The sequence below is a fragment of the Caenorhabditis elegans genome, chromosome V (assembly GCF_000002985.6).
Source record: "Caenorhabditis elegans chromosome V".
NCBI lineage: Eukaryota > Metazoa > Nematoda > Chromadorea > Rhabditida > Rhabditidae > Caenorhabditis > Caenorhabditis elegans.
Window position 1 is genome coordinate 13,297,143 of NC_003283.11, and position 13,026 is coordinate 13,310,168.

Below are 13,026 nucleotides of genomic sequence, written 5' to 3' on the forward strand. Positions count from 1 at the left end.
CGATTAGCATAATCAAGTAGCGAATCGGGAAAAACTGTTGATATCTCGAAAGGGAGAGTAAGCAATGCAGCGTTGAGATGTGAGCGGTAGTCTTTAGAAATCTGAAAATTAAGCTTCTGGTTGAATTACAACACTTGAAATGTTGTTTATTTTGAGAACTCCTGTAACCATTTATTTTCCTCCCACACATTTTTATTCCTGTATAATTTTTCAATCAATAAAAAACAGAAGCCCAGAGTATGAACTGTGCATACCAGAATTTGGTCCAAGAAATCAAATAAATTTTATTGACACATTAAAAAATGGTGGATAAAAACGGCTGCATCCATCCGTTTTTCCTGTAGAGAGACATTTTTATAAAACGCTCTGCAGCTGAAATGAATTTTGGTGAAAGTTATTGCTCATTTCACTGTTCTTGGTGTCAGCCATTGCTGGATTCACTCTCAAAAGAAAGTTGTTGGTATCTCAATTTTCAATCTGTGGATGAGTCTGTAAGTTTTATTCAGGAAATATTCAAATGTAATTATCAACTTACAGCAATTCTACGACGAAACGTACTTTGCATCTCCAAAAAATAAAACTCCGAGGGTTTCTGTAAGTTTAAACGTTTGAATTACGTTTTGAACATTCTGGAATTTCAGGGAAAACTTAAAGAGAAGCTTCTTCAGTTTGTCAAGACTCCTGAAGATTTGGATCGTCCCCGCAAAAGAGCCATCATACATATTTGTAGGAGAATTAAAAAAATAACCGGACAAGACATTGATCCAGAATACATCAGCAAATTGTTGTATGGATTGAAAAGAGCAAGACGTGACAAGTTTCGAAAGATTAATCGAGAAATTTTTCGTGGGCTGAACTGGGATTTCACTCAATTTGAAAAATGCACTTTTAAGTGTGTGCTTAATTAGATGTCACTTTTTATGTTGAAATCATTCCAATCGCTAGTACTTCATAAATAAAAATCTTATAATCTCTGATGTTTTCGGAATTTTATTTAACTATGGGAACTTTTGCAGATCTCAACAGCTAATTTTTCAATTAGGTCTAGTTTTCTGCAACTTTCAGTGTAGAATTACAATTTAAATGTTTTGAAATTTTTTTCTGAATTTTGAAAAAAAAAAACGTGAAAAAATATAATGAGAACCGTTTGCAAATGGTGAATTAAAACTACTCAAATTATTTTTATCGCAAGCATTTTGCATGTGGCCTTTATTTGTCAGTTTTCTGAATGGATTCCAAAACTATATGCATTGTTGTATTGACATTTCATAGGAGTATTCCCTCTAGATTATTTTTGCAATAGTATTCACATTCAAATCCTAATCCACATTTAGAATATACACATTCACTAATTTTTGGTCTATATTCACAAAACGCGTATCACTGAGTTAATGATAAAAAGAAAGAAAATGTACACCAAATCCCTCAAACATATTATCATTAATCTCAACGACAAGAGCCTAAAATAGATAATCTGGTGTACGGAGAAAAGTGTTTTCCAAAACTTGCTATTCTATGTGCTCTGACACAAATTTCACTTCACGTTGACATAACCACATAATCCAGAAATACTCTTTTTTTTCATTCGTTGTACTCTAAAAATTCTTTCATGCTTTCATATCTCTGATTGTCTCAGTCTGCAATCAAAACAAAAACTCATATGTTGAGTGTTTTTAAACCAGAGTGTCGGAGTGTATGCAACAACTCGGTGAGTTGTTTTGTTTTTTATTTGTTTCTCATACCCACCACCTGTCTATGACCTATCTCATGTTTTGAAAAATTGATCTGGATCAGAAAACGACTGATCAAAATAACGTTTTGGCGCCATATGATAACTTGCGACTAGAATTCTATTTACATCACGTTGAAGCTCACTCATTAAAAGTTCATACTTGTTATCACCCTTTCAGTAGACATTGAAGTTTTGATCAAAGCTGACAAAGTCAAAGTGCAAGTGCTGACTTTGCAGCTAAGATGAAATTGACAATTTTGGAGACTGATAAAGTATACTTTACCGCAAGTAAAAGCTTTGAGCACAAAATAAATTTGAACTGGCATGTTTTGGTTTTTATGAAGTCAACTTTGACAGGATTTGTGAAAAGAGACTTGCGATGATCCAGATTTTGAAAAATCTGGGACTGATAGCATACCAGTATTCTTAAATGTCACAGAGCTAGTTTTATAAAATTATCAAATTACTTCCCTGCTTGAAACCGTTTCATGAACAAATCTAATTCGAGAGTTATATCCCACACTTTCTCTGAAATTTCCATTTCTCACTTTTTCATATTTTTTATCTTTTTTTCTTAATCAACCGGAAGTATGAGCGTTATCATGAAAGAAATCAGGAAATTTGATTTCTAGAATAGCTCATTCTGGCCAAGATTTTTGTTGTTGAGGGTTCTCTCGATGTTTTGATTACTATAATTACGAGTGAAATTGAATGTTTGGGAAATTGAGTATTGCACAAACAAATAGAGAAAAATACGTTTCTTTAACAACAATTAGAAAGTAAAAATAGTTCTGTCGTATGAAAGGCACTATTAGGAAATCAGAAAACAACGACGTTTGAAGAAAATTTGACTCCGCCCAGAATTTTCCGTAATCTTTTTGAAGCACAATTTCAAAGATATATGCTTTGTTAGTATTGTGTATATGTTAGTTTTGCACCCTTCTTGTTGTCAGACCCACTTTGATAATTTCAGAATTTTTATGATGTGTTCCAGTAAGTGTTCCAAAATTGTTTGAATTTTACAATTATTATAATCGATAATTTTAATAAATTGTGGCAAAGAAAACCAACTTAACTTTTGTAAATAAAAACTAGAAATGTCAAACTCAAAATTAAAGTTCAGAAAAAAATTAACATTTTTTTAGTGATGAAAACAAAAAGTGATGAAAACAGAACCATTCGAAAATATTTTGAAACGTTTTTGGTCATTTTTTACATCATAGTAACGGTTATCAACATTTTCCCGACTGACCGTACTCCACCTTTAACAACAAGCCAAGAACTAGCATTCCAAATAAATGCTGAAGTTCGACGAAATACCGAAAACATGATCTAAGAATATATTGAGTGACACGTGAAACACTCAAATTACCTGACATCTGCTCTGATAGAACTTGTTTGATTCAGGAAGATTAAGAAACCTAACTTGACAAAGAGCATGTGCAACATGAGAGCAACATCTGTTTCGTTATTTTTATTTGTTCTATAAGTTTTTAGCTCACTTGAAAAATTGCTGGTCATCATTCTGTCTCTTGGTATTTGTGCCCAATTAGATTCTGAGTTCTTCAGTTTTTTTTTTCGAACGAGTTTCAGTTTCAAGAATCAAGGAAGAAGAGTTTCAAGGATTTCAAACTTTGTCGAACTTTTAAGAAATGTCATTGACTGGAATGTTGAGCTAAAAGCACTCAATTGTTCTATCATCAATTCATAGCCGTGTGATTTTCCTGTTGCTTTTTTCTCATTCTCCTTCATCTTTTTTTCCGAAAAAATAATCACGATGACACAACCATCCGTCGTGCTGTCCCGTTGTCCCATGAGTGTGTTTTTTTGTGATGATGATGCTTTAGTTGACAAACGGAAACAAGAAACACCTCTCCTGAGTCTGTTTCTCTTTTTGTGTATGTATGTGTGTGTGTGTGTGTGTGTGTGTCCTTGCGTGATTTACAGGTGAGCTGGACGATACGTTGGGCAATATATGTCTTCAGCTTAAGCATTTGTAGTTTGTTTCAAAAAAATATTTGCAACAGAGTGTGATAGTTGAACAAGAAGAATGTATCACATTTTCTAGTCTAACTAGCTTTGCTGTCGCCAAATGTTCTGTTAAATTTGAGTTCAAAAAAGTTTTACAAAATCAGACTGAAAGGAAACAATTTTTGCAAAGTCCTCTAATAAAGAATCATTATTTTTATTCACTTTAACTAAGATGGCCAACTTCCGGCTCTTTTGCTCAGAAAAAAAAAGAATGCTCTCAAAACTGGAGATACAAGTCTTCCTGATTGAAGTATACACATTTCAGTATATATCATTTCGGAAATCGCGTCATGATTCTTATTTTGTCGTTTTGTTTACTGGGACAAAAAACGTGGAGGATTCTGTAAACATTGAAAACTTTTAGAATACAATATGATATGTTATTTGAGATACTTCCGTCTGATTTGATTTATTTGATAGTTTTTTTGGAAATCGAATTTTAAGTAATTGGAGTGTAAATCTGAAAAAAATAGTTGCATTAACACATTGTCTCTTCAAATATTTCGAATAATCCAGGAACATTTCATTTATCATACTTATCATTTCTAGGGTACTTCTGATACCTACATCTTAATGCAAACAATCAGTGTGTGGTCAAAAGGGCGTCAAAAAGATAATGATTAGAATAGACACTAATATGTAGAAGGGCGGTGGGTGTTACACGGTCATCAATCTCAGCGAACTCCTGTCTCTCCTTCGATGATCTTTTCCATGGGTTCGTCGGTTCTTCTTTCGCCATTCATAACGTTGTGCTTATCACCTTATCATCTCTCTATTGTTACAACAATGTCTCTTCTCCACCCACAATATCTATCAATTTTCGTTTTTTTTCGCGTTTGTCTTTTATTGATGCTTCCATAAATTTATATGTTTGTTGTTTTTTGCAGTGTCAATCTGAACTTTTCAAGCTAAAACATTTCACTTCAGAGTTTTACTTGCTTTAATGGTTCCCGTTGTTTTTCCGACCTTTCTTCCTGGCGCTGGCTCAGATCCGAACATTCTGGAGTTGTGTGTAAGCACATTAATTAATTCGTCCACAATTACAACATTTATAATTTTTCAGAAGAATATGCTTTTTGCCAGTCGTCACAAAGAGTGTACAACTGCCTCGGAGCTTCTTCATAAAGTCGTGGCACTTAAATGCATTCAGAATCACCACACAATGAGGTACATTTACATAAACTTTTTTGCCTATAGAAACGCAATTAGCAACACAATGCAAACGTTATAAAACAAAGTGATTTGACAAGAAAATGAAAAGTCGATCAAAAATAATCGGGAATGTCATGTGACATGTTCAACTCGAACTGTTCTATATATTAAACTGTTTTTGTTAGATTCTGGTGTTTAAGTTGATTTTTTTTATAGAAAATATGTCAGATAGAGAAAGGAAAATAACAAAATGTACAACAAATAAACAAATTTGATAACTAAAAAATTCAATGAAATTGACCATAGAACCTGTAATAAGGCGTTAGTCATTTTTATTTCGAGGGCGTAAATCACTATCGGAAATTTGGAAAAAATTATCAAAACTGACTTTTTTGCTTTGTTGCTTTGTTCTTAATGGAAATTTACAAAGAAAGTGGTCTAGATCAAATTTAAGGGCAGGTAAACATTTTGAACTAGAAAATTGATCTAAATGTTTCTAGTATTTTTAAGACCCGTATGACCCAAATATAGATTTTTCAGAGTTATCCTTTAACGATTTTAAGAATTTCTAGGTGTTGGAAAAAATTCTGGAAGACATTTAGAAGTTGCTATATAATTTTTTTGTATTAAAAAATCAAACATTTCTGATTTTTTGAAAACATGAAGTGTGCTCAAACACTTTCCTTGCTATGTATTTTATAAACTCAAGGACTATCATTTGTTTCAGCGTCCCAAGCACAAGTCACCCGGCATCTTCAACTCCATCGCTGGCAACAGCATCTCAGAATTTTTCCTCACACTTACCTGCTTCATATTCAGCAGATCTTTTCGAAAATATTGAGAACAATGAGCATAAAGCAATTTCTGGAGCTCCGATATTTTTTAATTCGATCACTGCGGTGCTCAAAAACCTTGCAAAAGCTGGTGTAGATCCGATTGTCGCTGAAAATATTGCCCTGGACCGACTATACTCACAAGATGCGAATCCTCTCTGCGATTTTTCGCATCCAATGTTCAATGGAGAACAGAGAGATATAGTTGTAAAGGATATTTTGAGAAAACTTCATGTGAGTTTGAAAATGTTTTGTAAATGCAAAATTGGTTTTAGGATCACGAAAATTTCACGATTGATGGAGCACCGTATCCATTTGACATCAAATCTGCACTTCGTTATTCAGAGCATCTTCATTCTCAGATCCCTCCATTAGAAGTATGTTTCTAAAAATATTAATCAGTCAAAACATGTGAATACTTTCAGACCATCAGCCCACAGCATCTTGCACACGAACAGTCAATTACCCTTGCAGCATTGGCAAGGTTTATGGCGATGCGTGAAATGGCTAGTTAAGATATACAACTTTTAATTTAATTTGTATCAGTTTCAGAACTTATACTTAATCGCAATGTTTTCATTGGAAAATAATAATATCGAAGAACGCGTCTATCATTCGGCATTATTCTGGACATACCGTGAAGCATTCAAATCGTTCTACTATCCGAAAATGCCCGCTCCAATTCCTCCACAATTTCAGTTGACGGTAAGATTTGAATTATAATTTTAAAACTCAAACAAAAATTTTAGCCATCAGAACGACAAATTCTCCGTCGTTATTGGAACGCAGGAAATCGACATGTAACTACAACAGAATGCATTTTTCTAGCAAGAAGATGCCCGAGCTTGGCGCCATTCCAAGTGTACGGGTTTTTTGATAAGCGTCGTAGAAGAGAATATAATAAATATCGGTAAGTACTATCTATGTTTCTGTCAAATTTTCAATTTATTAATTTGTTTCAGTGGCTTGAAAGACGATGAAACTTTGGCTCTGGAGACCACTCAAGTCTGGAAAAAGCTGAGAGAGCTGAAAGGAGGCATTGATGATGATGAGAGTGATGAGGACGATGAGTTGTTAATTCAGAGAGAATTTCTTTCGGTATTATAAAACAGAAAAACGTTCAGTTTATTAAAGAGTATTTCAGAAAGATGATAATAAGAAACTGGAACTCTTGTGGCAAGTTGGCCATCGAAAGCCGAGTCGTAACGAGTGTGAGATTCTTGCTGCTGAAATGCAAATGGACAATGGAGAGCAGGTAAGGAATTGAGGACTCGAGGGAGACAACAGAGAATTCAGGTTTTGATTTTGAATACTTGTAACAGTCCGAAATGTTCAAGACAAAAATTTCAAGAATATGCTTTGAATAAACCAACTTTCTCATGTTATTCTTGTCAAAATTTAGCATGTTAACCTATTTCGAATATTTTCAAGCTACTCAAGTTTCAAGTATACAAATCATTATCAATTCCGGTAGCAAATTTCACAAGTTTTCTCAATCCATTGTTCTGAAACTCTCAATATTGACCTCCGTTTTTTTAAATCATCGTCTTTCCAGATATTTGCTTACTTCGAAGACCGCCGTTGGCATGACGAATATCAAAACCGAAAGCGATCATGCTCCTCAAGAAGATAATAACTTCCGCCGAATTTCCATATACTCTTTTCATTGTTTATTACATTGGCAATAACATTTCACCCCCGAACTGTGTTCACTGGACACATATCTTTAACTTTTCCGATGTGTACATCACCTTTTTAATGATCTTCACCTTCTTCTTGCTTTCCCCCGTTTTTTTAAGAAATGTAGTACGTTGATTTTTATAGAACTAGAAGGCTTGATGCTTTTTTTTAACTCCGTGAATGGGAATTAAATTAAAATAAAGTTCTTGATTGTGAGTTTCGAAATGAAGAGAATGGCTGCTGCTATCAAAAATTCATTCATTATCAGTTTAAGTTACAGAGTGCACCTTTGTGTTATCAGTTTCTTGTTGCCTTCTGAGTTTGAAAAACCATTCCCATGTGTGCCACTTTCGATTCTCTAGCGAAAAACTAACTGCCTTTAGGAATTTTTTTATAATTTTGAACGTTTTGAAGTTTTTAAAATTTTTTCTAGAAAGTTAAGCTTTTTCCAATTAATTAGCTACGTTCTTCTACAAATGCTTCTACAAAAGCTACAAATTCTTTGATCGATCAGCTGCTGAGAAACAATAATCTTTATAATTATATTCGATAATAACAATTTTACAGTTCTGACAACTAATAAGTTAATTTCTAAAAATGGAAGTACACGACGGTGCTTCCACATCAGAATCAACTAGACACGAAGATCCTAACAGCACTGGAAGAGAAGAGTTTGATTTTTTCAAATAAATTATTGATTTTAATAGTTTATTTTTAGAACATCTATTCAAATTACACCTTCAAATGATATTTGGAACAAAGTTCGTTATAGTCATGTGCCAACTGCCATGAGATTACGAAGCTTGCTACTGTTCATTTCATCTTCATTTATCAGTTTCATCGAAGCAATATCTGAAGTAAAAACTGTGAAAATTACACCTGCGGTGAGTTTGCCGAATGTGAAAACTTCATGTGAGCAAACGGTTATGTTTCAGGAAATTATCACAAGAATTGTCACGAGTTTTATCAATGGAAGTGTAGAGCAACCTCAAAGTTTTGTGAGTTTTTCTTCTTTCGTGAGTTACCTTCACACAAATTACATTAAAGATTACGTCACTGGAAACAAGACAATTGAAAAATCTTGTTTATTTTCAAGTTCTAACGTTATTTTTTCTTTCAGAGCCACGAGACGTTTCTGGACATTTTAATTGAAAAAATTCCAAATTCCGATGAGGTGATAAAAATCATTCTGAAGATTAAAAAACAGTCTCAATTACAGAAAGGAATGCACTATCACGAAGTTTATCTTGCAATTTCCCCCATGGTTAATAATGTTAATTGGACAAGAATAAAGTTTGATAGAAGAGATGCAATGATGTGCTATAATAGTTTAACAAATATTCTACAAGTCTGTTTTGTGAGTTTTTGATTTTTTTAATTCTAGTGCAGTTAGTTCGGTCATAAGAAACTTTTGGTGAAACAGTTCAATCGATGACTTAATCAAATTGCACATACAAATTTTAGCGCAGTTAATAAATTAGGAGCACTCTAAAAATAATGCTTGATAGTGAATCAACCAATACTAAGCTAAGGTTTCAAGCAGAAATAGATTCACTTATTTTTTTGCAATGAAGTAATTTTCAGGAGCGAATCGGCCTTGCAAATCATGCAGAAGCTGATCAATTAGTTCTAGCAATTTACGTGACAAGTGTCTGGTGTTCCATTTTAAAGCAACGCCCTGAGCTGTCCCATCCTATACCAGACCAATGTGATTTTGAGTCTTACATGAAAACTTGGATTTTCCATCCTCATTTCGAAAACTTCTCCAAGGTGTTCGTAGCGTCATGTTGTCAAATTATGGAGTCGTCAGAGCACATGAAGACTACATGTTCCAAAGTTGAAACCCAAACACCTGAAACAGATCACCATGAAACACCAAAACCTTCATCTCTTCCAGCTTCACTACCAGAAGTTCAAGACACAATACCTGCAGAGCCTGCACCATCACTACAAATTCATCCATCTTGGAGAGCATCACCACATTTTAATCCATATATGGGATGTATGAATACTGTTCCTTTTGTCCCGTTGAATACACATGGGTTTTCATCTCATTCTGAGCACCATCAGAACTATCCACCTATGTTCCATTATTCTCCAGTTACACCTATACCCACTGCTCCGTCTGCAGAATTACCATCAACTACAAGAGCTCCAAAAAGAAAGCAATCAAAACAACAAAAACTGCCGAGCATTCACGAATTGGTAATAACTGGATTACATTACACCGTCATAAATAAAAATTTCAGACTGGTACTCTATGTAAGCCGAGTAACAAAAAGGGACCTAGACCAGGTACCAAATACAGGCAGCGAATAACGGTTTACACGACGCCGTCTCGCAAGACATTTAAATCATATTTTGTTTGATTTTCAGGAACAGGAGTCAATAATACTACAGATCGAAGCCGAGAAAATAGCGATGAAACCACAGGAGAGATATTCGAAACGAAAAATTAGTGAACGAACTAATATATCGTTGTATCAGGTTGAACTAAACACTATGAGAGAATATATTTGTTTCTATTTTCAGGTAAAAAGCTTTTTTAATCGCATAACAGCTGAACAAAGAAGACAACGATTGAACAATCCAGAAAAGCGCAGCAAAAATCGAAGAAAACTCCAATCCGTCTAATTCATAATTTTTTACATTATCGGTATAATCTTCCAATTGAAAACTTGTAAATTTAACATGGAATGGGATAAACTCAACTTTGTTTTTAATTATTAGTTCTCACATTGGCATTTTTCAAACGTTAGGAGGTACGACTAGTTAGAGATTTTTTTGAATTTGAGTTTATTTAACTAAAAGAAGAGAAATAAACAAATAAAACGATCCGAATCCTAAAAGAGTTCAACTCGAGTAAAAGTTACAAAAAAAGATAATAGGGAACAGGTGAAACGGGGAGAAAGACGAAAACGGAGGTTAAAGTGTAGTTATAACCGGGGAATGTTGAGATCAATCAATTCACAGAACTGATATGGGGACATAAAAACCGTAACATTTTTGAACAATTGTTTCAGACTGAGATGATATGAGCAAAGAAATGCGTGGAGCATTTGTCCTTCCTAACTAAAATCATTGGGAGCCTATTTGAACTAGAGAAAGTAACAAATTGTCTAAGGTTAGAAAAATGAGAGGTACCTGTTAACAGTCTATACAGTAGTTTCAATTGAGCTTTAATTCTATCGTGTCTGGTGGAGTGGAGCTCCATTATACTGAGTCGATTTTCATAACAGGAGAATTTTGTATTGTATCTTTGAAGAACGCGCTTGTTAAGTGCCTCAGAGGTTGTTCAAGTTTTGCTGAAAGCAATGAGTTTGGGGAGGGAGCATAGACTTCAGAGCAGTAATTCATAATGGGAGCAACATAAGTTTTATAAAGGTGGGCGTAGAACTTTGGGGAATTGGAGGAGAATGCTTTGGTGTTTCCAGACCAACTAGTGCTCTCAATAAAAGCCTTGAAGATAAAATGAGAGAACAGAAGTGCGTATGTAAAACCTCTCGTCGGGTAACACATGTCTTTGAATCCTCTCTAATCTTTGATTTAGTGACTAAGCGAAGCGATACGCGGATCCTAACACTACACAAATGGAACACTTTTCAGGTGCTTCAGAATACTCGGCAGATTATTGGGCTGTGGCAAAACTGGAGTTGAATTGAAAATGAAATACGAAGAATGTTTCAGGCTTCAAAAAAGAAAAATCCCCACCATGTCACGCCATCATGTAACTAAAGAAGGAGAGAAAAATGGCGAAACACTGTTCACTCCCGAACAGTTGCAACTGCTGAGAAGAGGTTTTGCGCCTTTATACCTTCAAGAAGCCTACAAAAATCAAGAGAAAGAGAGAAATTGGAGGAAAGAGATCGGAGGATATAAAATGAAACGACAACGGCTTCCAGCCATTACAGTTAGTCTTTTTTTTGGGGGGAAAAATTTGTAAAAAAATTTTCCCGTGGTGGAGAGTTGAACTCATATGCTCATTGAAAAAGTGCATTGAAAAAATTATTTTTTCTCGTACTATCTTTTATTTAAAAACGTAGTTCATCATTAGCCTAATGCATTAGAGACTTTGTATGTAGTGGAAATTGTGATTTTGTGGGAGCTACCGTAGCTTTGGAAAGAAAACAAACTCTACCTTAGAGCCTTTAGTTCAGTGATATCCTCTTCTGAAACTGACAATTGTTTATGTTTAAGAATGTTTGTACGTAAGTTCTCAAACAGTTTGACTTAATTTAAAATAGTGACCAAAATTTATAATAACCGATAGTTTCAGTGCACTCTATCACTGAACTACAACCTCTATGATTGTCAGTTATTATTAAGTTACAGAAGTTCGAGTTTTAAAGCAAATACCATTCCAGGGTCGACAGAAAGCTATGCTTCTGCAAGTTATGGACCGTACGAAATGGCCACAAGGCTCAGTCGATCGGCAGAAAGTTGCCGATAAGGTAAATTTGGCATACCATCAGGTAGACTATAGTTGGATCTTGAACTATTTCATTTCTGTTTTTCAGATAACACATCAATACCGTGTTCACCCAGAAAACCAGATGTACATGCAAAACAGCAAACGGCAGACTAGAGAGAAGATTACTGTAAGTTACTAATCGGTTTTAATTCTTGAAATAAAATAGGAATCGTGTATTCTTTTTAGTCTGAGCAGAAGTTCCAACTTGAGAAAGCTTTGCTGGAAAATCCCAAGCCACTAATGGGAAGTGTGGACCGAGAACATTTTCGTCGAGAGAAATGCCCAACTGTTCGCCGCGACCAGGTAAAGCAGAAATATAACTTTAATTTTCTGAAAATTACTTTATACATTTCAGTTTGAACACTTTCTCAAGAGAAATTAATATATACATAATCAACATTTGAATAGTTTTTCACTGGACTCTGGCTTCCCGGTTCACCTTCTACAGTTCATAATTACGTTAATTGCTTCTCTTTGAAGACCATTGACATTAGGGGGTAATTTCCCCTAATGTCATACATCTCTTATCTTTTCGCAATATGATAATAAGAGATATGTTTCTCTTCTTTGAGCTTTCACATGCTCTCCGCTATATCTCGTTTCCAACATAATCATTCATAACATAAACTCACCACATCTCACGTATCAATTTATTATATAGCACAGCTTTACTTCTTTTTTCGAATTTCACATTTCATTATTGTTTCCACTGCCATTTAATACATTGTCCCACGACATTTATTTATTTTATTTTTTACTTGACTGGTTGCCTTAAACTTTAAATGCTATGTGTTTTTTCATCCACGGGTTTTATGCACGACCTGGTCCCAACACTAACAAACTTAAGAATTACTGCCGAAAAATGTGTGCGCCTTTGAGTAGTACTGTAGTTTCTACACCCATTCTACAGTACTCCTTGAAGTCGCACTTTGGAGGAATATTCATTGTTTGATTTTTGCCGTATGCTCCCACTCTCTTAATAAAACTTAAATTATAATATTCTAAACTATGAATTTCTTGAATGTCTACAGTGATGCTACGTTTTCACCCTGTAGAAGTTGGAAGCTGAATTTAATAAAATCACAAGTCGCCTTCCCATAGCTTGGAATATCTATGAGAAAAAATTG

At 34.5% G+C, this 13,026-nt stretch overlaps 4 protein-coding genes across 5 annotated transcripts; all 4 read left to right on the plus strand.

Moving 5' to 3' along the window:
- Positions 1-377: 377 nt before the first annotated feature.
- Positions 378-908, plus strand: C26E1.1 (YkgJ family cysteine cluster protein; the record flags this gene model as incomplete). Its single annotated transcript, NM_073893.1, has 3 exons — positions 378-491; positions 538-594; positions 642-908. The coding sequence occupies 3 exons, from the start codon at positions 378-380 to the stop codon at positions 906-908; spliced, it is 438 nt and encodes a 145-aa protein (NP_506294.1).
- Positions 909-4,690: 3,782 nt separating this feature from the next.
- ceh-79 (Homeobox domain-containing protein) lies at positions 4,691-7,643 on the plus strand. Its single transcript, NM_073894.6, has 10 exons — positions 4,691-4,775; positions 4,827-4,930; positions 5,643-5,982; positions 6,024-6,125; positions 6,174-6,254; positions 6,301-6,453; positions 6,498-6,658; positions 6,711-6,846; positions 6,893-7,003; positions 7,304-7,643. The coding sequence occupies exons 1-10, from the start codon at positions 4,707-4,709 to the stop codon at positions 7,379-7,381; spliced, it is 1,335 nt and encodes a 444-aa protein (NP_506295.3). The 5' UTR covers positions 4,691-4,706; the 3' UTR covers positions 7,382-7,643.
- A 352-nt stretch (positions 7,644-7,995) lies between these two features.
- C26E1.2 lies at positions 7,996-10,147 on the plus strand. 2 transcript variants are annotated; one of them, NM_001269568.3, is made up of 9 exons: positions 7,996-8,099; positions 8,147-8,312; positions 8,364-8,426; positions 8,549-8,602; positions 8,648-8,785; positions 9,013-9,633; positions 9,678-9,723; positions 9,805-9,915; positions 9,961-10,147. In NM_001269568.3, the coding sequence occupies exons 1-8, from the start codon at positions 8,026-8,028 to the stop codon at positions 9,885-9,887; spliced, it is 1,245 nt and encodes a 414-aa protein (NP_001256497.1). In that variant the 5' UTR covers positions 7,996-8,025; the 3' UTR covers positions 9,888-9,915; positions 9,961-10,147. The 2 variants fall into 2 exon arrangements, with proteins under 2 accessions (NP_001256497.1, NP_001256496.1); NM_001269567.3 differs by having other exon boundaries at positions 9,678-9,749; positions 9,961-10,142.
- A 1,626-nt stretch (positions 10,148-11,773) lies between these two features.
- On the plus strand, positions 11,774-12,281 carry C50B6.1 (DUF4817 domain-containing protein; the record flags this gene model as incomplete). The annotated part of the gene is made up of 4 exons (NM_073896.4): positions 11,774-11,900; positions 11,946-12,026; positions 12,086-12,202; positions 12,255-12,281. Exons 1-4 carry the CDS (start codon positions 11,808-11,810, stop codon positions 12,279-12,281), a joined length of 318 nt encoding a protein of 105 aa, NP_506297.3. The 5' UTR covers positions 11,774-11,807.
- Between the last annotated feature and the right edge of the window lie 745 nt (positions 12,282-13,026).